We start from the raw sequence: 24,628 nt of genomic DNA on the forward strand, positions 1-24,628 counted from the left end.
GTCCCGTGATTGAAAATTTTGAAAGGTTAATCGAACTTAATTCTCAAACCCGTTCTATGACATTGTATTTCAATCACATGTCCCAAAATATTAACCCTTCTTCGAATATTCCAAATCGTGTCGACTTATCAAATACTTCTGATTCTACTGTGTTTTTCGATACATCCATGATAGAAGAAACTCGTGGAATCCCGGATCATTTACGCGTGCAGCAGATCCCTAAATTTTTTTCCAATAAATATCGAAACATCAACTGCGACAATATGTACTACACTGACGGATCACTTCTTGATGGGTCCACTGGCTTCGGTATTTTCAATAACAATTTAGCCGTCTCCCACAAGCTCGATAATCCTGCTTCTGTTTACGTCGCAGAATTAGCTGCAATTCAGTACACCCTAGGGATTATCGAAAAAATGCCCACGGACCATTATTTCATCTTTACGGACAGTCTCAGTTCCATTGAGGCTCTCCGATCGATGAAAGATGTTAAGCACTCTCCGTATTTCCTGGGGAAAATACGGGAACATCTGAGTGCTTTATCCGAAAAATCTACTCAGATTACCTTAGCGTGGGTCCCTTCTCACTGCTCGATACCGGGTAATGAGAAAGCGGACTCTTTGGCTAAGGTGGGCGCAACAAACGGTGATATTTATGTAAGACCAATTGCCTTTAATGAATTTTTCGCATTTGTACGTCAGAATACGATCATCAGTTGGCAAAATTCTTGGACCAAGGGGGAACTGGGAAGGTGGTTACATTCCATAATCCCCAAGGTATCGACGAACCCGTGGTTCAAGGGGTTGGATGTAGGTCGGGATTTCATTTGCGCGATGTCCCGGCTTATGTCCAATCACTATAGATTTGACGCGCATCTCCGTCGTGTTGGGCTCGGGGAGAGTGGTATCTGTGCCTGTGGTGAAGGTTATCACGACATAGAGCACGTTGTTTGGTCATGCCCTGTACACCGTGACGCCAGGTCTAGATTAATAGCTTCCCTGCAGGCCGAAGGTAGGCAGCCGGCTGTTCCTGTTCGTGATGTCTTGGCGAGCCGTGACCTATCCTACATGTCCCTTATATACGTTTTCCTGAAATCCATCCGCGCCCCAGTTTAGTCCTATCCCCTTCCGCCTACATCCAACCAAACGACAAGAACACGTTAAGACCCCGGATCCGGAAACAGCAATCAGACCCGCACGATACTCTCAAGGCCCGATGGAAACAACCCAATATGCCAGTCCGTAATATCTTGGCCCAGCAGCGGAACAAATTTAATATGCTGCTTACCAATGGCAATGAAAACCATCAAACAGCAAACCTGTGCTTTTAATGCAAAATATTCTAGCTTTAAGTTAGATTTAGTTTCAGCTCGTAGTCGGCAGCGAGGATAAAAAATTTGCTTTTAGTTATTAAGATACTTTAGAAAGTAAGCTACCAGATATAATTGGCGCCGTTAAACATTGAATTGTATTTGTGCCGTGTCAAATAAACTATGGATGAAGAAAAAAAAAATCTTACATTTTCGGCCTACTTTCATCGGCGTACAAACCATCCATCAATCGATCTGTCTGTATCATATTACTGAAACTGGCATCAATACAAATACCGAAGGATTCATCTATGAAAAATATAACATTTTCTCATTAAATCAGTGGTCAGCAAAGTTACGCTATGCAAACACTCTGTTTACCATGGTTGATTTTTACGAACGTTTTATTTGAAGATAAATGAGAAAAAAATCTAGCGCTGAATTACTGTTTCTGTCCTGTTTTATTCTCAATTTTCGTACTCGCTGCGGGAGACCTTTATACCACTGTATTTTTACTAGAGCACTTCTGTCGGTGGAAACCAGCAATGATTGCGAAGAGTTGACTGGCTCGGGCAATGATGGTGTTTAATAAACTCAAATTTCATTCCGAGTAAAAGTGAACCAAGTGACTACCATAAAAACGAGATCAGAAATAGCAAAGAGTTAGACGATGATCAAAAAACGGTGCTTAATCCGTAAAGACCCGGGACGGAACTTTTTTTTAGAAAATGGTCGTTCTCAGCGATGCTGCGGCCGATTTGAGTAAACTCGGAATATTATTCAAGGGGAATAGTTGCTCTAAGTTTTAGTAAGGGTGCCACCCCTCTGAACCCCTCCCAGTTTATGTGAGACCCAAATATGTCTGTGCCTTTTTTTATTTTTTCCTACTGATTGAACAAACGCATGGATTTATCATACGTATCAAATGTCCTTTGCATCAAATCATGTCGAGTAGATGAAATACGATTAACAAAAGTAAATTTTGAAGTTACCAAATTATTTCAGTGCAAAATCACATAACTACGTATTTTCATAGAAAGTCAAAAAAGATGTTCTACTGAGGGAGATTGTAGCTGTGTCCTTCAAGTTTTCTACTCTACATTTTTATAATTAGGTCTTCTAAGTCCACATATGTTAAAAGATTCATTCTAGCATATACAGATTTTGAGAAAAACAAGTTTGAATTCACTAAAGTACGAATTTTCATGGAAATTCGATTTTCTCAGTCTCTCACAGTAGGTTTCTATTTTGTTTTTCCATTTTTAAACTTTGCATTTTTAGAAAAAGGTCTCCTGAATTCAAATATGGCGAAAGATTTATTCTAGCATGAACAGATTTTGAGAAAAACAAGTTTGAATTCACTAAAGTACGAATTTTCATGGAAATTCGATTTTCTCAGTCTCTCAGAGTAGGTTTCTATTTTGTTTTTCCATTTTTCAACATTACATTTTTAGAAAAAGGTCTCCTGAATTCAAATATGGCGAAAGATTTATTCTAGCATGAACAGATTTTGAGAAAAACAAGTTTGAATTCACTAAAGTACGAATTTTCATGAAAATTCGATTTTCTCAGTCTCCCACAGTAGGTTTCTATTTTGTTTTTCCATTTTTCAACTTTACATTTTTAGAAAAAGGCCTCCTGAATTCAAATATGGCGAAAGATTTATTCTAGCATGAACAGATTTTGAGAAAAAAAAGTTTGAATTCACTAAAGTACGAATTTTCATGGAAACTCGATTTTCTCAGTCTCTCACAGTAGGTTTCTATTTTGTTTTTCCATTTTTCAACATTACAATTTTAGAAAAAGGTCTCCTGAATTCAAATATGGCGAAAGATTTATTCTAGCATGAACAGATTTTGAGAAAAACAAGTTTGAATTCACTAAAGTACGAATTTTCATGGAAATTCGATTTTCTCAGTCTCTCACAGTAGGTTTCTATTTTGTTTTTCCATTTTTCAACTTTACATTTTTAGAAAAAGGTCTCCTGAATTCAAATATGGCGAAAGATTTATTCTAGCATGAACAGATTTTGAGTGAAACATGGTTAAAATTATCAAAGTATGTACGTCTTAGACAAGTAATTATATCTGTATCTAACTAGATACCAGCAACTCGGTATCAAAGTTTTGGTTTATAGCATAGAGCAGAATTCGTATATTTATAAACCATACGGAATCTCGGGTTGGTTTAGAAATATACGAACTGAAAAAAAAAATTAAAGCCTTTCAAGTTTTAAAACAAAAAAAAGAGTCACGTGGCTTGTGATTAGTCTTTAGAGTAAATAAAGCGGACGATAGAGTTTTTTTTTTGTTTTCTTGGACAATTTATACGGAGACTACGGTCGGAACTACGAATAACTAACCAATCCAACGAAGATAAAAAAAATCGATGTGAGCACTGGCACCGCAAAACGTTTGTGTTAGTGTGTACTATAGTGTACCTTAGTGAGTACCTTAGTACCTTAGTGAGTTCAAACTCGTTTTTCTCAAAATCTGTTCATGCTAGAATAAATCTTTCGCCATATTTGGATTCAGGAGACCTTTTATAAAAATGCAAAGTTAAAAAATGGAAAAATAAAACAAAAATCTACTGTGAGAGACTGAGAAAATCAAATTTCCATGAAAATTCGTACTTTAGTGAATTCAAACTTGTTTTTCTCAAAATCTGTTCATGCCAGAATAAAACTTTCGCCATATTTGAATTCAGGAGACCTTTTTCTAAAAATGTAAAGCTGAAAAATGGAAAAACAAAATAGAAACCTACTGTGAGAGACTGAGAAAATCGAGTTTCCATGAAAATTCGTACTTTAGTGAATTCAAACTTGTTTTTCTCAAAATCTGTTCATGCTAGAATAAATCTTTCGCCATATTTGAATTCAGGAGACCTTTTTCTAAAAATGTAAAGTTAAAAAATGGAAAAACAAAATAGAAACCTACTGTGAGAGACTGAGAAAATCGAATTTCCATGAAAATTCGTACTTTAGTGAATTCAAACTTGTTTTTCTCAAAATCTGTTCATGCTAGAATAAATCTTTCGCCATATTTGAATTCAGGAGACCTTTTTCTAAAAATGCAAAGTTGAAAAATGGAAAAACAAAATAGAAACCTACTGTGAGAGACTGAGAAAATCGAATTTCCATGAAAATTCGTACTTTAGTGAATTCAAACTTGTTTTTCTCAAAATCTGTATATGCTAGAATGAATCTTTTAACATATTTGGACTTAGAAGACCTAATTCTAAAATTGTAGAGTGGAAAACTTGAAGGACACAGCTACAATTTCCCTCAGTAGACCATCTTTTTTGACTTTCTATGAAAATACGTAGTTATGTGATTTTGCACTGAAATAATTTGGTAACTTCAAAATTTACTTTTGTTAATCGTATTTCATCTACTCGACATGATTTGATGCAAAGGACATTTGATACGTATGATAAATCCATGCGTTTGTTCAATCAGTAGGAAAAAATAAAAAAAGGCACAGACATATTTGGGTCTCACATAAACTGGGAGGGGTTCAGAGGGGTGGCACCCTTACTAAAACTTAGAGCAACTATTCCCCTTGAATAATATTCCGAGTTTACTCAAATCGGCCGCAGCATCGCTGAGAACGACCATTTTCTAAAAAAAAGTTCCGTCCCGGGTCTTTACGGGTTAAGTACCGTGGCGTACTGGAATCGAATACTGACGCAATTGCGTTCCGTCGTGCAGCCCAGTTCTAGGTTTACGTTTTATTAGAAAAATCGAATTTTTCTTGAGAAACAAGCAATTTAAGTAAACTTATTTTTCAGTTGTTCGAGCTAAACAAGAACGCTTGTGAAGATTATAAAAGTTTGATCCGATTGGTAATAACTAAAATATATGGTTATCATCTGATTTCTATCAAAGAAATTCAATAGAGAGCAAATTAAGGAAAATTATTGCAATTTATTTTACATTTACAATTTAAAATGTAAGACTAATAAAAGTCATAACATTGTATGCACTATGAATTCCATCTCTTTAAACACGCAATTCACCAAACCCACGGCTCGGAAACGTTTTCATCTGAAGCAATTGTAATAAAAATGGGTAGTAATTTCGTAGAAGCAACCCAATTAATCCAACTGCATGTGATGAAGACATTTCTCTGGATTCCCTGTGTTTCAGTAGCACATATGTAAGCGCCACCACACAGTGTAGTAGCTTCGACCCAAATTAATTTGCCATACTGCTGTAATAGCCCCATCAGCTGGGATGGCAGCATAACGAGCATACAAACCGGAGTCTCCGCTTGGACAGTGGAGTCAAGCACCCGGTATAAGTACGGTTTACTCAGGCCACCCTTCAGTCGAGTCGAGACACAGCGAATTGGCAAAACGAATACTCCATCATCAGACGGTCGGGATTGGGTGCCCCAATTTCTCGCTCAAACAGGACCAGCAGTTGATGATTAGTGGAAGCGACACAGCACTCGACACTAAGGAAAGCAACAATGTTGGTAGCAGTAGTTGACAGTAGGTATAATTAATTAATTAATTGGCCTTGCACTCCCTTTTCGAAGGTACAGGTAGAGACAGCGACCGATGAGACCCGAACATATGTTTGCTGAAAATGAAGCGTGAAAGAAGCAACCTTCCGCTAAAATAATTCAAAGACGGTAATTGCTATGTGTTGAAGTATAAAATTGATGTTTCAGATTTCGGAGGCAGAGTTTTGATTTATTTTTTTATCTAGTTAACTTTTTAAAAATTGAGATGATTAATGCTGTTTTTGATAATTTGACTCTCTTGTAATAAAAAACATCATATTTTATCGTATTTAACATGACTAGCGACATGTCGGTTTAAAGCAAAAATCTCAGCTAGCTAACAGGATACATCAAGAATAAGATTCGATTATCTATTCTCGGGAGTAAAACCGGTTAGCAACAGGCAGCTACAGCCTGATCTCTCCGGAGATGAAAAGTGCTCCACAAACATTATGAAAAATTCAATGTTCAACGAGCTCTCACTAGAAATACAGCAAGAGGGTGGGTAATATGTCTCGCAATATGGCCATGTTCGCTTCAGTACACTCGGAAACTTTGCATTCTATTGAATTATGATTCGATGCAGATACTATAGGGAAGGAAAAAAACACACCTTTGCCGTGCCATCATCAGACAGAAGTCAAACGTCTGTTTTTCGGGCGAGTTTTATCAATCTATTCATGGTCGTATTGTTCCCACTTGATGCAAATATGCTGATGAATGCTTAGTGGCTTTATCTTATACGCAATATGCAAACCGAAACAAGAGAAACAAACGTTAACGACGATTGAGAGATTTTGAAATACAATTCAAAATAGGGTATCCATCGATTGAATTGATTAGGTGTAACAACACCCACGTACGAGAATGTATTCGAAAAAAGTTGCAGCCGTTATTGCGCCTGTAAATATACCACTAACGGGGGATTTTTGCTCTCTGTGTTGAGTAGTGGTAGTAACCAGTTCGCCAGCTCTGCAGTCTGCGTAGGGTCTGTAGATCGTCTTCCACCTGATTGTTCCACCTCTCCATCTCGTCCCTGACGGATTGGTTCCAAGGACCATCTTTACCGGGCTGTCGTTCGAAATTCGGCCGACAAGCCCAGCTCACCGCAACATTCCAATTTCACCGGTATGGACGATAGATGGCTTCCCAAGCAGCTCTTGCAGTTCGTGGTTCGTTCGTCTTCGCCACGTTCCGTTCTACATCTGCAGTCGCCCTTTTTTGAAGATGGGACACACAATACCTTCTCCCAAATCTTGCCAATGACCCAGTACACGGTTCTAGCTAGTGTTTCTTTTAACAGCTCGCTGAGAAGTTGGTCTACTCCACGGCTTTATTGCTTTTCAGCCGGCCAATTTCCTCCTCTAGCTCCAGGAGATCGGTGGCTGGAATCCTGTAGTTTTTTGCTCGTGCACCAATATTAATTGCCATACCGTCCTCGGGCTCTGCTGCATCGCAGTTCAGATGTTTACGAAATACGGCTGCTTCCACCTTTCGATCACCTCACACCTCGTTCGTAAGGAGGTTGTCGTCCAAGCTCCTGCATATATCGGCTTGCGGTACGTAGCCTCTAAGGAGCTGTTCAACTGCTCGTAGAGCTTTCGAATGTCGTTTTGGCTGTTCAGCGCTCGCTGGTACTTACTTACTTTGTTGTGGTCTAGGGCTGAACAAATTAGAGATGTCTAGCTTCTTCTGTCATGGATAGCCGTTCTCCAGTCTCCTCGTAACCAGCAGATCGTACATCTTCTTCCACCGCGCACATCCACTGCGTACGAGGCCTACCACGGAGTCGACGGCCTCTTTCTGGTTCTCTATTCAAGATAGTTTTGGCGGCTCTCTTGACAGGCATTCTGGCTACATGTCCAGTCCACTGAAGCCTGCCCCGCTGTATTACCTTCACTATATCAGCATGTTTGTATACCTGGTACAACTCGTGATTCATGCATCTGCGCCACACTCCATCTTCTAGTTTACCGCCAAGTATCGATCGCAGAACTTTACGCTCGAAAACTTCGACCACTCGTCGATCAGCTTCCTTCAGCGTCCATGCTTTATGCCCGTAAAGGGTCACCGGGAGTGTCAGCGTTCTATACAGCGCTAGTTTTGTTAGAGTTTGCAAATTACGGGACCTTATCTGGTTACGTAGAGTCCGTAGAAGGCCCTGTTCGCAGCTTCACTTCACGGCTCATATCGTTGTCACATGTCACAAGCGTACCAAGATAAACGAATTCGTCAACCACTTCAAATCGTTCTCCATCTATCTCCACCCCAGCACCAACACCACGGGAGCTCCCACGCTTCCTACTACCATGTACTTCGTTTTGGCAGAGTTAATGACAAGTCCCAATCTCGTTGCTTCCCTCTTAAAAGGTAGTCCGTTGGCAAATTGGCATAAGAATTAGTCAAGCGTGTTTGAACAAAGGTAGCGGAGGTTGGCGGTACAATTGGCTGGAGAGTTATCATATTTCATTTATTTTACTCTGTCTTGCCTTAAATATAACTAAACGGGCAGGTATTAGAGAAAAAAGGCCTTCAACCGTTACAGTTGGCATCACGAAAATTTAACTTCACTTTCTGTGAGAAAAATTTCCAAAAAAAACGTTTAGATACATATGAAATTTAATCCATGGTAATATCGGTGGCAATTCCATATTGAGTGATATACTTTTCTCCTCTAAATTTTAACTTGTCTAAACAATTCACTAGGGAAATTTCAGTTCACTGATAGAAGCTTTTTTCTCTATGTACAAGTTACACCTGCCAGAATCAATCCAATCCAAGAAATCTCGAGGGATATTTATAACATTGAGCGTGAAATCGAATCTCTGCTTTACGGTGTTAGACGAATTCTCGATCAAAAGTTTCACATATTGCAGCCTAAAGTAATAAAAAAGTATCATCTTCAATACAGTACTGGCTAGCAACGGAAGTTTGCTGTGTTCAACCGAGCCATATGCGGTGGCTAAGTAAAACGTTATAATTATTAACGATTTTTTTCTCTCTTTTTTGTCCTCTCACAGGAACGTTACGTCATTAGGTTCTGAGCTACGACTAGGCGAAGGATGGAACACTTTTTCCAACATCATTATCAACAAATTAATTGGTACGAATGCTGCGCATCCAAAACATCAATCTCCTAACCCCGTTCCGCACACCCGCGCACACAGCAGTGGTGGAAAACGCAAGCCGTTGGTGTATGAACATTATGGAAGCTGCCTGCGCTGTTGGAGATGTACCAGAAAAGTAAAAATTGACTGAGCTTGGACTTTTTCCCCGCCGCATGCTGCATAGTTTTCATCTGTTCAAATTCGGCCGAACTAGTGTAGATAATAAATATATGTAACACTCGGAACGCGTCGATGTAGCCGATGTAGAAGAGGAAAAGTTTTCCTCTACGAAACCAGAAACCAACTTCGCATACGGATGCCCAAATGAGTGTTATAATTATACAAACTATGAAATGGAAATATTTTCCGGTAAGCTATTCTTCCCAATTGAATTGAATCAGATTAAGGTTTTGCTTCGTGCAGACAAACCGAGTTGAAAGTTTCCTAAATTGAAACTATTTCGCTGCACTTGCGATGTCCTGTTGCAGGAAAGGGTGTCCCCGTAGTCTGAAGTTGATTTCATGTTCTGAGAATTCATGTAGGATATCATATTTATTTACATTTTTAAATTGTTATCTCAGTCTTCTAAGTAAAATGATGTTAGCGAAGGGATTAATTTACGTAATGAACATTTACACGTTTTCGAACCAATTGCAGAGAATGTAAGACACCCTTTCCCAACACCGAGCCGTAGTGCTGTGAGAAACAGAAATCTGCAATATAACCTATTTAAGAATCATACACAACATTAAACAGTTTAGAATCATTCGAGTTGGCAGGAAAAAAAAGACGTACCATTTTACAATAATCCACCCACATGCAGCAGCAGCAAAACCAATCGAAACATTTTCGCATACGGGATAATAGCGTGAGGATGTGTAGCACAGAGAAGAAAGCTATCGAAAATTGCATCGTCGTGCAGTGTGCCGTACCATGTCAGATGCTGCAGTTATCCTAATTCAAATTGAATTTTACCCCAAATTTTACACAAGAAGTGCACATATTATTCCAATTTTCATAGGCTTTAGCTGGTCCCGAGTTGCGATGATGGTCTAACAAAAGTCAGTCGTTGTATGTTCATACCCCGTCTAGCAATTGCAGGGCTAGCTAAAATGTCACACTTTCCGCAATGATTGACCGATTTGGGTCCTATGAACCAGTTTTGAAAGTGCGGTGCACGGAGAGAGGAAAACTTTCCGTTGCAGTCGATTACGTTCGGTTTAAAAGTTTTATATGTACTCTCATTTTTGCATGCACAATCGCTACTGGAGACAGCTTAAGCAGCTAAACTGCTGCCCAGATATATACATATCGGGAGCATGCGGTCCCCAGTGGAATGGACGTTTTTATCCGATGAGTTTGTTGTTTTTTTTCCGCAGTGCAGATCGGTCGGAATATCTGCCAGCCAGCTATGCATACATTTACACAAACTTTGTAAATAAATATGTTTTGCTTTAGTTTGAATTTTAAAAAGCTGACTGTTTCATACGAGATAAATAGTGAGAGGGAGATAAAATGTTGATGGGTTTTCCAGCGAAATGGCAGAAGGGACCTTGCTGTTGATGTTTTAAAATTCATATAGCCGAAATGCAACCACAACTTTTTTTCTATTAAATAGATATGAAGTGAAGCTGAATATGACCCTGAATCGAAATGTGTGCGAAATAGACCAAAAAAGGCAATTTCAAACCATAATCACTATTTTTTGGAATAGAACTGTCGAAAAAATTGCATACAATTGTATATTTGTATCCAAATTGTTTCCATGATTGTTATCAACAATCTAGCTTCAGATCTTACGTGGTACTCTATACCTTACCTTACCTTACCTCTCTATTTCTGGTACCGGTAGGGTTGCTGGAGAGAAGTGATTCCACAGAGTTGTCGTCCATCCTCATAACGCGGCCGGCACACCGCAGCCTACTGACTTTCGCCAGGTATGCGATGCGGTTCCCTCCAAGCAGCGCGTCTTTCTCCGTCGTTCGTTTGTACTCCACCGTAGATAGTTCGCAGCATTTTCCGTTGGAAGACTCCAAGGGCATTCAAATCCTCCGCGAAAACGTTGTTGTCTCAAGTCCGTAGAGGACTGCCGGTTTTATCAGGGGTACAGCGGCAACTTCATGCATCATCGCACTCGATTCGATCAAAGTGTCTTTCGAAATAAAAAGCAGGAACGATTTCCAACTTGAATGTATCTCTGGATCTCCGATAGCGATATTGTGCAAATCGTGCCACTCGCATCGTACCCACCCTTCAGATCACACCCTCCTGGGCGATGTTTCCCTACACACGCACGTAGCACATCACTTGCATTATAGTGACTTTGATCAATCGCGTCTGTTTATCCGTCGTGCATAATCTGCCATAGATGTTAAAAACCCGCTTTGTACTGGCAATAGACGGCGGAACATGATCTGTCAGAGAATTTTGCAGACTTCCTTCATCCATTCGTCTGATAGCTTTTCCTCCTCCATAGTTCTGGATGTGACCCAGTACAGCGCGCTAACCAGCACCTCTCTACCATGCTTAAAGAGCTCGCTTGCCAGTCCGTCCTTTAGCTTTATTGCTCTTTAGCTTTCTGATCTCACAACGAACTTTATTAACATCGGGGTCTGGTACTCAGTCATCTACTGGTGATGCTCCCAGGTAAGTTCCTTGGCTAGCTTTCTCATAGAACGATCCTCCTCCTGGCTCTTCTTTCGTCTGAGAATCGTGGTCATGTCGTTCCGTGCCCGGTTGTACTAGGACTTGCCCAGCTATATCGCCCAGATCTTCTCATTCACCACTGCCTCGCATTCCTCGTCATACCAGTCGTTTCTGCCGATCAGTATGCCCACTCCAGTGTCACCGTTGCGGTTTTCCTGGTGGCTGTGTATAAATTAGCCGTCGACGAGAAGTTATGCACCAAGCCCCTTCACCGTGTGTAGTACCGCTTCGGACGTATTCGCAGCATGGTAGTCCCGGAGCTAATAAGGGTCTGAGTCAATATCTTCACCGTGATTGGTGCGTCCGTTGGTAATATCTGAGAAAAACTGGCCGTCGATGATAATATGGTAAATTTGGTCAGGTGACCCCCCCAAGTGGTTTTGTGGATGTCTTTGCGGGGAAAGAAGGTACTTCGTACTAGCAGTCCTTGGGAGATAGCTGGCCACAAAGTTAGCTGGACGATGTCTTTCGTCTCGGTGTGCAGACAGTGTGGCCCGGTCACAGATTCATACATTTCTTCCTTGCCGATCTGAATGTGCATCTCCCCGATAACGATCTTGATGTCTCGACGCGAGCAGCTATTATAGAGCTTCTCCAGCTGCACGTTTAACGCTTCTTTCTTTACATTTTTCACGAAGGCAGTGCACGTTGAAGATACTGTTCTTATAGAACCGGCTTCTTATTTTCAACATATACACCCTGTCCTTGATCCCCTGCCACTTTATTACACGACCTTGCATTTTGCCCAGCACTATAAAGCCGGTAGTACTCCAGAAGTTTGGGAAATTCTTTCTTGTATTGATGATCCAATTGAAAATTTCTGAAGGGAACTACAATTGAGGTGCCCCTGCCTCTGAAGAAATACTAATAAGCAAGGATGGAAAAAGTCGCATCGCATAATAATCATTCGGGAATCATATCTGAAAGTGCTACTCAAAAGCTCTCGATCCCAGTGAACCATCGTATACATTCCTAAGACAAATTAGACCGAAGGTATACATATGGGTCATTCCATACGAAGTGACCACGAAAAAGTACAAACTTGGACACGACCATCACAGATTTTGCTCAAAGTTGGGAGAGTTATTCATCTACTGTCACTTTGGAAAAATCCCCAATTTGGTGTCGGTTGGAATACTCCCCGCTCTGTGGGACCCCCCTGTCTATTACCAATTTTGTTCAAAATCTCTTTTTTCTTTTTCTCACAATTCATAGACGTAAGATGTCCGAAAAATACTGACAGATGATTTTTGAAGAAAATAAACCAAGGAATCCAGAAAAAATATAAGTTTTGACCGGAAGTGTTGCCAGATAAATTGTTCTTGTATTTAAAAACTAAATTTACATTTTTCGGCAAACGCAGCCATTTTTATTTTGAATTTGATAATTTCATCGTGTTCCTTGGAAAATTAATTAATTATTTTTTGACGTAGAACTACGTTTTTCTTTAGCCTACCACATTGGGATGTAAATAGGAAAACTATGAACGAAAAGGGGACGAAATATGTCCCTTTTTAAATGCTTATAAATGGGTTTCTTTCAACCGATTTCCTTCATTTTTGCAGCAATTGTTTGGAAAATTATACACGCATCCACCCAAATGTAGGAAATTGTTGATTGATTATGCAAACTATTGTACTATTGATAATTGTCAAGCCTTGTTTAAACGAAAATTACGTCCTCTGATTGGTCGTTATATGATTGCTTCCCAAGCACGGTCGACAGAATCATATACCTTGCAATTGAAAACATGCTATTTGGCCTATATAAGAGCCTGTTTCAGCCGAAGCCGCTCATAATAATTCTGGACAGCGACAAGTTGTCAACAGCAGTCGTCCTTCCTTAGCAGCAGCACTAGCCCTGTGGTTGGTCACCACGTCTCAGGAGCAGCGCGGTTCTTCTCAGCGTGTGTCGCCAGACTGCCATTATTCCCCCGTGTTAGGGCAGCATGAAGATCGTCATCACCAAATCCAATTTTGAACAGCAAAATGCCTTTTTTCAAGGCAAATGAACAAGTCATTGAAAGTTAATAATTTTTGACAACGTAAGCAAGCATTCTGTGCGGATTCTAGCAGTTACATCTGTCGCGGCCGTCTAATTAACAGAAGGTGAAATAGCTTCCACAGTGCATGTTGTCCGTGTATCTTAGCAGCACAAAGGTTGCGATCAGCAACCGATTTTGAACAGCAAAATGCCTTTTTTCAAGGCAGATAAACAAGTAATTGAAGGGTGAAAATTTTTTAGCATCAACACAAGCAAACATTCTTCGCGGGATCCTAGCAATCAAATTCTGTTGTAGTTTATTTAGTTAATACCCCCACTGTTGGGACAGCACAAAGGCTGCGATCAACATAACCGATTTTGAATAACAAACTGCCCTGTTAGAACGCATTCAAAAAGGCAGTTAATTCGAATATGCAGAGCTAATATGAAGTCGATTCAATCAATCAGCATTAACAGAATTCCGTCGTCTCCCAGCTTCTAAGTTGCAACATGATGCAACACGCAACAACGAGCAAACGAAATCGCTTGATGTTACAAACCGCAATAAAATACGGGTTAAAACCGTTGCGTGTGTGAGAGAGCACCATCGGTGTTTATTCGTTGGAAACAAATATTTCCTCTAAAGAATATTAGAGAATTAGACAACTGAACAGAAAGGCGTGGCCTATTACGTAGCACCCTTCGGCTATAAAAGAGTGTTTCTGGGAAAATTAGCTACATTCATTAGTCGGAAGGCGAGCTGGATGAACCGTCCACAACGTTGACAGCAGTAGAAGCAGATACAGCACTCAGAAGTAACAGCGGGTTGCGCCTGTGGCTGCCTTCAAATTAAAGTAAGCAGCGCAGCGCGGTTCTTCTCAGCGTGCCTCGCCAGAGTGCCATTATTCCCCCGTGTTAGGGCAGCATGAAGATCGTCATCACCAAATCCAATTTTGAACAGCAAAATGCTTTTTTTCAAGGCAAATGAACAAGTCATTGAAAGTTAATAATTTTTGACAACTCAAGCGAGCAATCTGTGCTGGATAGTAGCATTTTAAATCTGTAGCAGCCGTCTAATTTACAGAATGTGAAACAGCTTTTACAGCTCGTGTTTTCAGTGTCTTTATTACCCCACTATTGAGACAGCACAAAGCAAGCATTAGTAGACTTTATGACTCATTAATGAAACACCTACAACAATGCATTTGTTGATAGTGTGCGTAGTTCTACGTCAGTTATGCGGTCGTGTCTTGGATACAACCTCCTACTTTTTTTTACAATTTATAGACGTAAGACACTTGGAAAATAGTGATAGGTGAATTTTGAAGAGAATAAACCAAGGAATCCAGAAAAAATATTCTTTTTGACCGGAAGTGTTGCCAGATAGATTATTTTTGTATTTTAAAACTAAATTTGCATTTTTCGGCAAATGCATATTATTACCCCATGGTAATATGAGCCAATCTCGAGATATGGCATTTTTACGGAAATAGTTCTGAATTTCGTAATTAATTTTTCGTAAAAATGTTATATCTCAGGATTAGGTCATATTACCGCGGGGTGTTAAGTTTTTCTTACATACAATTTTCTGAGAAACACGATGAAACCATCAAATTTAAAATAAATTTAGCTGCATTGGCCAAAAAATGCAAATTTAGTTTCAAAATACAAAAAATAATCTATCTGGCAACACTTCCGGGCAAAAACAATATTTTTTCCGAATTCCTTGGTTTATTTTCTTCAAAATTCACCTATCACTATTTTCCGGGTGTCTTACGTCTACAAATTGTAAAAAAATTAATTACGAAGTTTACAACTTTTTTCGTAAAAATGTTATATCTCGAGATTGGCTCATATTACCTCGAGATGATAGTTGTTTCTTATGTCCATATGTATTTTCTTCTAAAATCATCTATCAGTATTTTTCGGACATCTTACGTCTATGAATTGTAAGAAAAAGAAAAATGAGATTTTTGACAAAAATTGCGCGACTTTGCAATAAAGAGGGGGTCCTAGAGAGCGGGGGGTATTCCAATCGACACCAAAATTGGGATTTTTCCAAAGAGACAGTAGATGAATAATTCCCCCAACTTTGAACAAAATCTGTGATCGTCGTGTCCAAGTGGCATGTACACTTCGTATGGAATGACCCATATAGTGATTGTACTCGCGCGAAATCATGCTTTCACCGTGATACACGCAATCTCACGTTCACTTGGATTCATAATTTTCTTTCACTGGCGATAACTTTTCAAAGCTTCTCGCGCGCGATACTATTGAATGCAAGTAAACTTGGATACAATAGATATTATCATTCTGTCTCCTTGTATTGTTTTCGGGACAATCGGGAGTGAAAAACAATCCAAAGCGTTTCTATGCAAAACTTGCACGCGAGTGAGCTTGATTATAAGATACGTGTTGAATCGAAGAACTCATTTGCATGAAATATTGCGAGTGAGTGAAAATTCCATGCTTGCTTACAAGTTATCATTACTGGTTGGATCCCGAATGCAGAACGTGAAAGACCAACGCCAGATCACTCAAACATCGTGAGCTTAGAGTTTATCATAAAATCACCACTCTTGACTTTCTGCAAGATCTTCACAGCTGTTGGACGCAAAATGTCACATGTTACAAAAAGGGAAAACGAGAAAAACCCATTTAAAATTTCAAAATATAACTATGCTATTTTCGCACAATTTTGATTGATTGACTTTAACGAAATACATTATTGAAGAACAGGTGCGTGGCGAATTTTTGCAGTAAAGGATATGTTTTAGAAATTTTACACTGGTTAGTCATGACTGTTTTATGGTTTATATTTTTATTCAAAAAAAATCACCCCATGCACGTTATACCAAGTTTCAATTCATAGATGTCCTCACCTCCATAATCTTAACTTTGAGCGACCTAACTGTGGTGTGAGGTGTGCGATTAGTATTTCACTCAACACAAAACAATCCAAAGAATTGATATCGGAACTACTAGTTAGACCTGGAGAGGTGACAACCCTAACTTGAACTGACCCAGGAGTTTTTCAGCATTCTCCAACCACCGTGATCTAGTCACGACGTTCATGAATTGATCTCTGCATAGCAAATACGACTTATAGCCAAGATTTTTTGGTATAACTTGCCAGACACCCGATTTCCATGACCTCATTGACCTCGCTGGATTCTTTTTATTTTTTTTTCATTTTTTACCCTGCAACTGTGTTTCTTCCGAGTAGGTAGTTTATTACTTTCTCAATCCTTTTGTATATAGTATAGGTTCTTTCCGACACTTTTCTCGTTTGCTTTTGCGCGCAATAGAACGACGAAGGTTGAACGATTACTCTCTTGTATCGAAATCTTCAAGTAGAGATGGGCGATACTAGCATCGATACCAACGGTATCGATACTGGGGGTCACGGTATCGAGTATTTTGGCATCGATACCCACCACGAGAGATGAGTACCGGTATCGATACTCTCTAAATGATGATTTTTGAAAAAAAAAATTGCAGGTCTAATGCCGATACTATCGAAGCAACGATAATCGATACTCCGTCAGCCGATACTTTGATGCCTGGTATCGAAGCCCATTGAAGTATCGCGATACCAAAGTATCGATACTTTCGTCAGTATCGCCCATCCCTATCTTCAAGTATACTCCATACTAGAGATCCTTAGAGGGAGAGATAAGCGATGAAAAAAACCGCTGATTTGGCAACTAGGTTTCACATATCAGAGGTGCCAAGTCGCTTCTCAAAGCGCAATGTTCACTAACTTTTTTATTCGGCTCGTATAACTGATGGTGACGGTTGAAGTCCTGGGGAATAATAAAGTGCATCACAAAAACCGTGAAGGTGTTGAATTTTATGTTTATGTTAAATTTTATATACTTATATCATTATTCTGTAGACCATACAAATGGTTTGTGAACTAGGGATGGGCGAACGGCTCACTAGCCGTTCGTATGAACCGGTTCTTAGAAAAGAGCGAAAGAACGAACGGCTCACGAAAAAGAGCCACGGTTCTTTGAGCGCAACAGAACTGATGGGTTCGCGCGAACTTGAAGTTCACCGAGAAAACACGAACTGTCAACGCTCGTGAATCGTTGCGAACCATGAGCCGCTCATATGAGTCGGTTCAGAACGGTGAGTGAGCGGTTCAGAGCCGCTCTTGCAAAAGAGCCGTTTCGCCCACCCCTATTGTGAACCACCAGTTAAAAATCACTGTGATGAAGCAACTTTGGAGCATTCTCAATTCATGTTTTAGCGATAAAACATGAAAAACGTGTAAAAATAAATATTTTTTTCATTGAGCCTTATTGCAATACCTTTCAACGTGTTACCTTTCTTGTTCATTTGGCTCTCACAACACTCTCTTCGCATATCTCTCCCTCTGAGTATTGCTACTCCATACCGATTGTTTACACTTGACACCTAACAGCAGGGATGCCAGGTCATTTTGTGAAATGTCTTCACGCTCCGCGAAAAATATCTTCACATGTGATGCCAAGTGAAAACCACCAAATACCCGCGAACTGGAAAATGTCAAGCAAAGAAAAGGTTGCTACCTCTGCAAATTTCGGATGACTTCCCATATCTCCCAATGTTTTCCCGTCGTCTTCGCAAATCAAGATGTCTTCACAGCTAGGTAAATGTCTTCAAATTTATGACATGTCTTCCAATCTGGCTTCCTAATAGTATAAGGTTATCAGTGGTGTCAGATAGTCTGAATCTTGTTCCGCAAACATGAGAAATTGTTGTTTGTTGTTTACTGCAAAAATTTGTCACATATCATATGAGTTTTAGGCAGCATCCATAAATTACTTAACGCTCATAGGGAGGAGGGGGAGTATCCTTGGGCGTTACGATTTGTTACATAGGGGAGGGGGGGGGGGAGGTAAGATCAGCGTTACGTAACAAAAAATCTCTGGAGAGAATCTCCAAAAACGAGCATTTTTATCCAACAAATTATTCTACAGCGTTACGTAATTTTTAAGGGGGGGGGGGGGTATGTGTTTGCATTACGTTTCATTACACATGGGCGATGAGGGTCCGAAAATTAGGTTTTTGCGTTACGTAATTTATGGATATCGCCTTACTAAAATATTAGAAAAATTAAACAATTACTTTTTTCAATGAAAACCCGAATGTAATGCTTGTGCCGTGCATACAGTAAACTGAGATTGTTGTTGTTGTTTGGTTTGACATTTCACGAGCGATGCTTGTACTACATTGGTGCGGTTTTCCGTTTTGGTTGTGTCGATAAAAGCGAAGTATTTGAAGCAATACGGACTATCAAGCAACGAAAAAATCGCGATGAGATTCAGCGGGTTCGATTTGTAAAACATCACAGATGAGCAATTTTTGTCCGCGCCGCCATGTAAAGTACTGATACCGACTGCAAAGGTCGACTAATCGATTCTCAGCAGGCTTGCCAGATTTACGGATTCACTTCTACGGATGTGCTAGTATACGGGAATTCCGTAGAAATCAGGAGAAATTCGTAGAATCTACTGATCTACTGCTGACGGTCAAACCATTACCATAAACAAGACAACAACCATCTTTAAGATATACAAATGCATTGTGTATGAAAAGCGAAAAAAGAGGACCAGATGATCTACTTATTTTTACATGCTACTTGTTTCATATAGACACGACGATAGATAGATGCAATTCAGTCTGGTTCCGGTTGGTAACAATTTAAACCTTATTATTTTCAGAGTTAATTTCGGGCATATGAATCCCAGAGCGCCTCAACTGCCTCCCCTGAACTGAACTAAAAAATATTTCCGTCAAGTTTCATTTATCAGCCATGGTGCTAGCTATAAGTTGATCCAGAGATATCGACGATAGTGTTCCGGATCTTTGCGCTTCCTTTTTATGAAATTTCAAAACTTTTTTTAGATTGCGTTTAAGATTTAGTTCAGTAGACGTAATGTAACGTTGGTAAAATTGAATGTTCAAGGTTTACACTCATTCACTCTACGTACATTCATTTGGTGCTTATTGATTGAATGCACAGTCATTCCAATAAGGTGCTTGGTACTTACTTAACTACTTTGTTAGAATTTACAGACTGAAGGATCCAAAATTTTTTTTTCCCCTAAAAAGGTTACATTTACTACTGAAAAACGTGATGGCTAGCGAAAAGTTGACGTCTCTGCTAGTTTATAATCAAACAACAAGGGCGGTGAAATAACTAGCTTCAGCAAATTAAAGAATCATTTCACAAAATGCAAGGCTGACTGCACGATTGATGTCACATACACACACACTAACATACAAAATAATAGTAGCATGAGAATCCAAGTACATAGCAGCAGTAGCTAGCAAAGAGTAAACATAACCGTCAAGTTTTCATCGCAGCAAATTTTGGACTGTAGAAGTCACACACACAAATACACAGCTCGTAATATAGAATGAATCTGGCTGGTCCCAGTTTTAGACCCTACTGAGCAGCATATTTGAGGTAAATCATACAAAAGAATCAAACGTTATTTGTAGCTACAGGCAAGTATTGAAGAAAAGTAGTATATTACTGGACAAATTCAACCCAAAAATATAACAAATCAATGTCAAACAGTTTATGCAAAAAAACTGAAGAGTTATTGTTTTGAAATGTTTTTTTATGGTTCTAAAAACGGAGTTTTGCTTTCTTTTAATTTATTTAGTGATAGGTTTCGTTTTTTATACTCGAAAGTAGATAGTATTTGTTTACCCATTTTGAGCTATAATATACATTAGTTTCCAGAATAAGTAAATCAATCTCACAGGTATTTCATAACCAGATAGTATATAAACTACCATAGAGCAAACCACCATGTTCCAAACTAACACTATTTCGTCGATAGAAGAAGGAATAGAAACCGCACAACAGATATAAACCCACATACCTTCAGTAGTAGACTAAAATACGGTGCACTGAGTTTACAAAACGCCTATTTTGCTTTTTAATTTCGTTCTTTGATAACCACACCAAAATATAACTATGATCATTGTATCACATAAACATGCATTGAATAAAAAAAATCGAAGGATAACAATGGAAAACAATAGCAGAGTGTTGTAGGTTAACCCAATAAATCAAACTTGCTCAAATGGTTCGAAGAAAATAAACTTTCACTCTCTATACATTACATACGAACAATATGAAACTTTATTCTAGGACCCCCCACTTGGAAATCTACACGGAACAAAACCTATATTGTCAGTTATTTAGTAGAACGTACTGACCATGAAACCTGTACTGTTTGCGAAAATAGCACTTAAGGTAAAAAGAAAAAAAAACAAGGAAATTCGATATTTAGGAGTAATTACCAACTACGTTGTAAGCAAACCGAACTGAAATCAAAAAAACAAAAAAAATAGTGGATGATATAAGTGAAATTCTATAGGCAAACGACAAACTAATCGATTATAAGTGGTGCCGTTATCATTTCAACAAACATATTTTTGAAGTCTTATTCCAAGTAAAAACGGGACACGGAAAACAGGTTTTTTTTTTCGAATGTGTAACGCTAAGTTTAGAGTTAATACTAACACACACAAAGAAAGTACAGCTGAAAAATAATAACACAAAATTTTATTAGAAATGAGTTTTTTATCGGTATAAGCGGAAACTATTGGATGATGTAGATTTTATTTAGATTAGATGAATTATCAAAACAAAAGTATAGGTAAGATAAATGATGTAGTAAGTAAAACACAATTGTATATCGGTGTAACTGAATTTCTGAAAATAGTGTTGAAGTTATTTGGTATAGTACGGCAAAAGCTAACCTAATTGAAACAGCAAACTCAGCAAAACTCAAATACAGCAAACAAGTAGTTGTGGAAATAGAATAGTTTGAAAACAAATAGTATCAAAAAACAGTCATGCAGCAAACAAGATTAAAAGAAAAAACACAAAACAAATATGAACATTTATCAACCCGATTCAAAACTACAGTAAATTAGATCAAAAACAAGAAAAAAGACTTTCGACATTATTCTTGCGATACGTATATATATTGAGAGGAAGAGAGCAAATAAATAGTCAAGAAAACAAACAAGCAACAATTTTCCACTAATTCTATATAGGGACAATGTCTTATACAATCATCTCTTATATGATTATTGAGGACTTTTCTTGCTATGATTTTTCCAGAAGAACTTTACACAACAAAGAAAAACAACAACTTTTTACTACTGAAAACACACAAAACCAGCAATGAGCAAACCAAGCACTCTTAAGATAACTTATTCTATAGCCGTATAGGAAAGAACCAAGCGAGGAACTTTACATTTTACGCATAAACCACTGCGAAATAAATAAAAAAAAATAGAATCGTTGTGAGTGAAATCAAAGCACCGTAAATTTGAGGTTGGATGAACAGAACTCGTTCTACGTTTTGCCAGCCGGACTGGCATTAAATGTTTGATTGTGTTTGTAGTGAAACATAATAGCTCCTGTGCTGCATACTAAGAAAAAAAAAATAAAACAACAAAAAACTCCTATTGAAGGCGATTGCGAATGGAAATAGTAAGAATTTATTTTTTGGTGGCAAAAAGATTAAGACAAACCATTGCTCAACTGCTCCTTGAAGATGTTTTTGACGTAAAAAATTCAACTATTCATTATCCTCTATATACGCAATATTTTAATTTAATCACCTTGATTTTTTTTCAATCTCTGCTTCTATCGGTCCTGTCGTCGTTATTCATATAAGCAACTATATTTTAAAAAACTACAATTTTTAAAAACCTAAACATCCCTTCTAATTGCTATTCTCCTATCGTTTTCAACCACTTCGTGACCAAAGGGTTTTCAAAACTTCACATTCGTGTCGCCTATTTCACACAGCACCAAGACAGCTGCGTTCGTGCTGAACTAAAAAGACAAACAGCAAAAATGACGAAAATCAAACAAACACATGATAAGAACGACACTGAGGATTAACGATGAATATTACTACTATTACTAGATGGCAGAAGCAAACAGAGAAGCAACCAGAAAATTAAGTGTTATAGACGATAAGAGAGTAAAACAAAATCAAATTCAAACAAAAAGAACATAAATCAAATTCAGTTAAAGAAATAAGAAGCGAAGAGCCGAAATTAAAAAATGCGAAAAAAAATGTTCAAAGCTCCCAACCAACCCAAACTGTGTGTGAGTGTAAGACGATTCTGTTACGGTGAGTACCAACAAACAAGAAAACACAAGTAACTGTTATTGTAACTAATATCAAGTAATATTCAAAACTAAACAAAAAAAACAAAATGATTCCGGCTGAGTGTGAACTTGAATGCAATAAAGTAATGAAAATCAGATGATGCCGGCGAAGTCTCATGAGCCGATGTGAAATATCACTTGCTTACTTTGAACATCGCCCCAGGAAATACCAAGATCTGTGGGTTATAATATGAGGAGCTCCGTTCCGCAAGGTTACAGACTCCACTTTGACAAACGACTTTAACATGGGTTTATTCTCAAGCTTCCACCATATACCCTCCCTTCAAGCTGAGTTCTACAGTACCCCTGTTGACCCTGTTGATCCTTACAAGAATAAGACCTTTTTAAAATAAAACAGTTCTGAGTAAGGTATGAAAGATCTCTTCAGTAAATTGTTATTAGGCGAAGGGTAAAACTCACACACAAGTACGGATATAAATGACAAGCGTATCACTTATTTCAATAAGGCCCAGTACGGACTTTAAAGCCAGTAGTGCAGCCTAAGATACCTTTTTGAGACATATCATAGTACAAATGTATAGTGCGTGTACCTCTGATTGAAACAGATACCCAAAGAGAAGTGACCTATATACATGGCCCGTAGATCCCTGACCCATGTAGAAACGTAAAACATTATTGCACATCAAGCGATCTTTATCGGTCACTTTGTATGGAACGTCCATGTTGGGCTTCGCTTCCATCAAGTCAGAGACTGTTGTCAATAAAGGTGTTAGCTTAAGCTCCCTTAGGATGCTAAAGTGACCCGTTTGGTCACCTTCAAGCATCGTTGTATTTTTTTGGAGATATAAAGACAGGAAGCAGAGGGTTCCATGACTGCAGTCGACGTTGTGCGCAAGGCACTGGTAACGGACAAACAGGCCAGTCGTTGAACTTCGTTAAGATTAGCCTGAGCCGCCGTTTCATCTACCTGAGACCACCCCATAAGTGAGCTTCGTAGGTCATACGCGGCCGAGCATTGCTGTTATAAGACCAGAGTCACCCAGAGTTGAGGTTTAAGAACCCAGGTTTTGCCGAATAATGTACTACAAGCCCAGATCACTGAATTCGCCATTCATGATAGTGTAGTTTACTTAAGCAGTTTAGTTCAGCTTTTAGCCAAAATGATTACAAGGTATGTGGATTTCGTGCTGAACCTTAGTCTTACCCCATTAAGTAGCGAAGGAGTGGTTGAATGTCTCCTTCGCTTGGTATAGGGAATGACTGTTTTATTGGGATTATTGTTCAGCCCTTCTTCTAACCACTATTGGGGAGGTGATGTTAAGAGCCGTTTGCATCCGGCCAGATAGAATTGCATCACATTTTTCCCGAACAATAAGGACTACGTCATCAGCATAACCGATGACTTCGTAGCCAAGATGCGACAGCTTGTTGAGAGAAAGTTTACCACCAGATTTAATCTGTCGATACGCATATTGATGTTTATGCAAGGGTAAGTGTTTCAGAAACTTGCTGCGGAGGCATTTACCAACAACTTGACCAGAGTTGACGTCAGATTTTTAGGTCTGAAAGTTTTGGGCAATATTTTGTCTTTTTTGCCCGGCTTCGGTATGAAAGTTCCGTCAGCTGTCTGGGATATGTCCAAGAGCACGGTTCTTGAATCAGCGTGACGGATAGCTGATGTTTGGTGAACCTCCGGCAAAGGATATTAAAAACGCTCTTTGCATAGTGGAGATTCGCCTGGACGCAATATAGGCTGCTCACTTTATAGACCGCACCAGAAAGTATGGACACACTTAGAAATAACTGAATAATGGGTATTTTGATTTCTGAGCTCAACTTTTATTATGCG

The 24,628-nt window shown here is 38.9% G+C and overlaps 1 protein-coding gene across 6 annotated transcripts in view; it reads left to right on the forward strand.

Moving 5' to 3' along the window:
• The window catches only part of LOC129724022 (cAMP-specific 3',5'-cyclic phosphodiesterase 4A-like), a 477,938-nt gene extending 455,024 nt beyond the window's left edge, over positions 1 to 22,914 (forward strand). For all 6 annotated transcript variants that reach the window (XM_055678608.1, XM_055678606.1, XM_055678605.1 and 3 more), the window contains one exon: positions 8,838 to 22,914. In XM_055678608.1, the coding sequence (XP_055534583.1) occupies positions 8,838 to 8,854 (17 nt within the window). In that variant the 3' untranslated portion in view covers positions 8,855 to 22,914. The remainder of the gene's footprint in view (positions 1 to 8,837) is intronic.
• The last annotated feature ends 1,714 nt before the right edge of the window (positions 22,915 to 24,628 follow it).

The sequence above is a fragment of the Wyeomyia smithii genome, chromosome 2, assembly GCF_029784165.1.
Source record: "Wyeomyia smithii strain HCP4-BCI-WySm-NY-G18 chromosome 2, ASM2978416v1, whole genome shotgun sequence".
In the NCBI taxonomy this organism is placed as follows: domain Eukaryota; kingdom Metazoa; phylum Arthropoda; class Insecta; order Diptera; family Culicidae; genus Wyeomyia; species Wyeomyia smithii.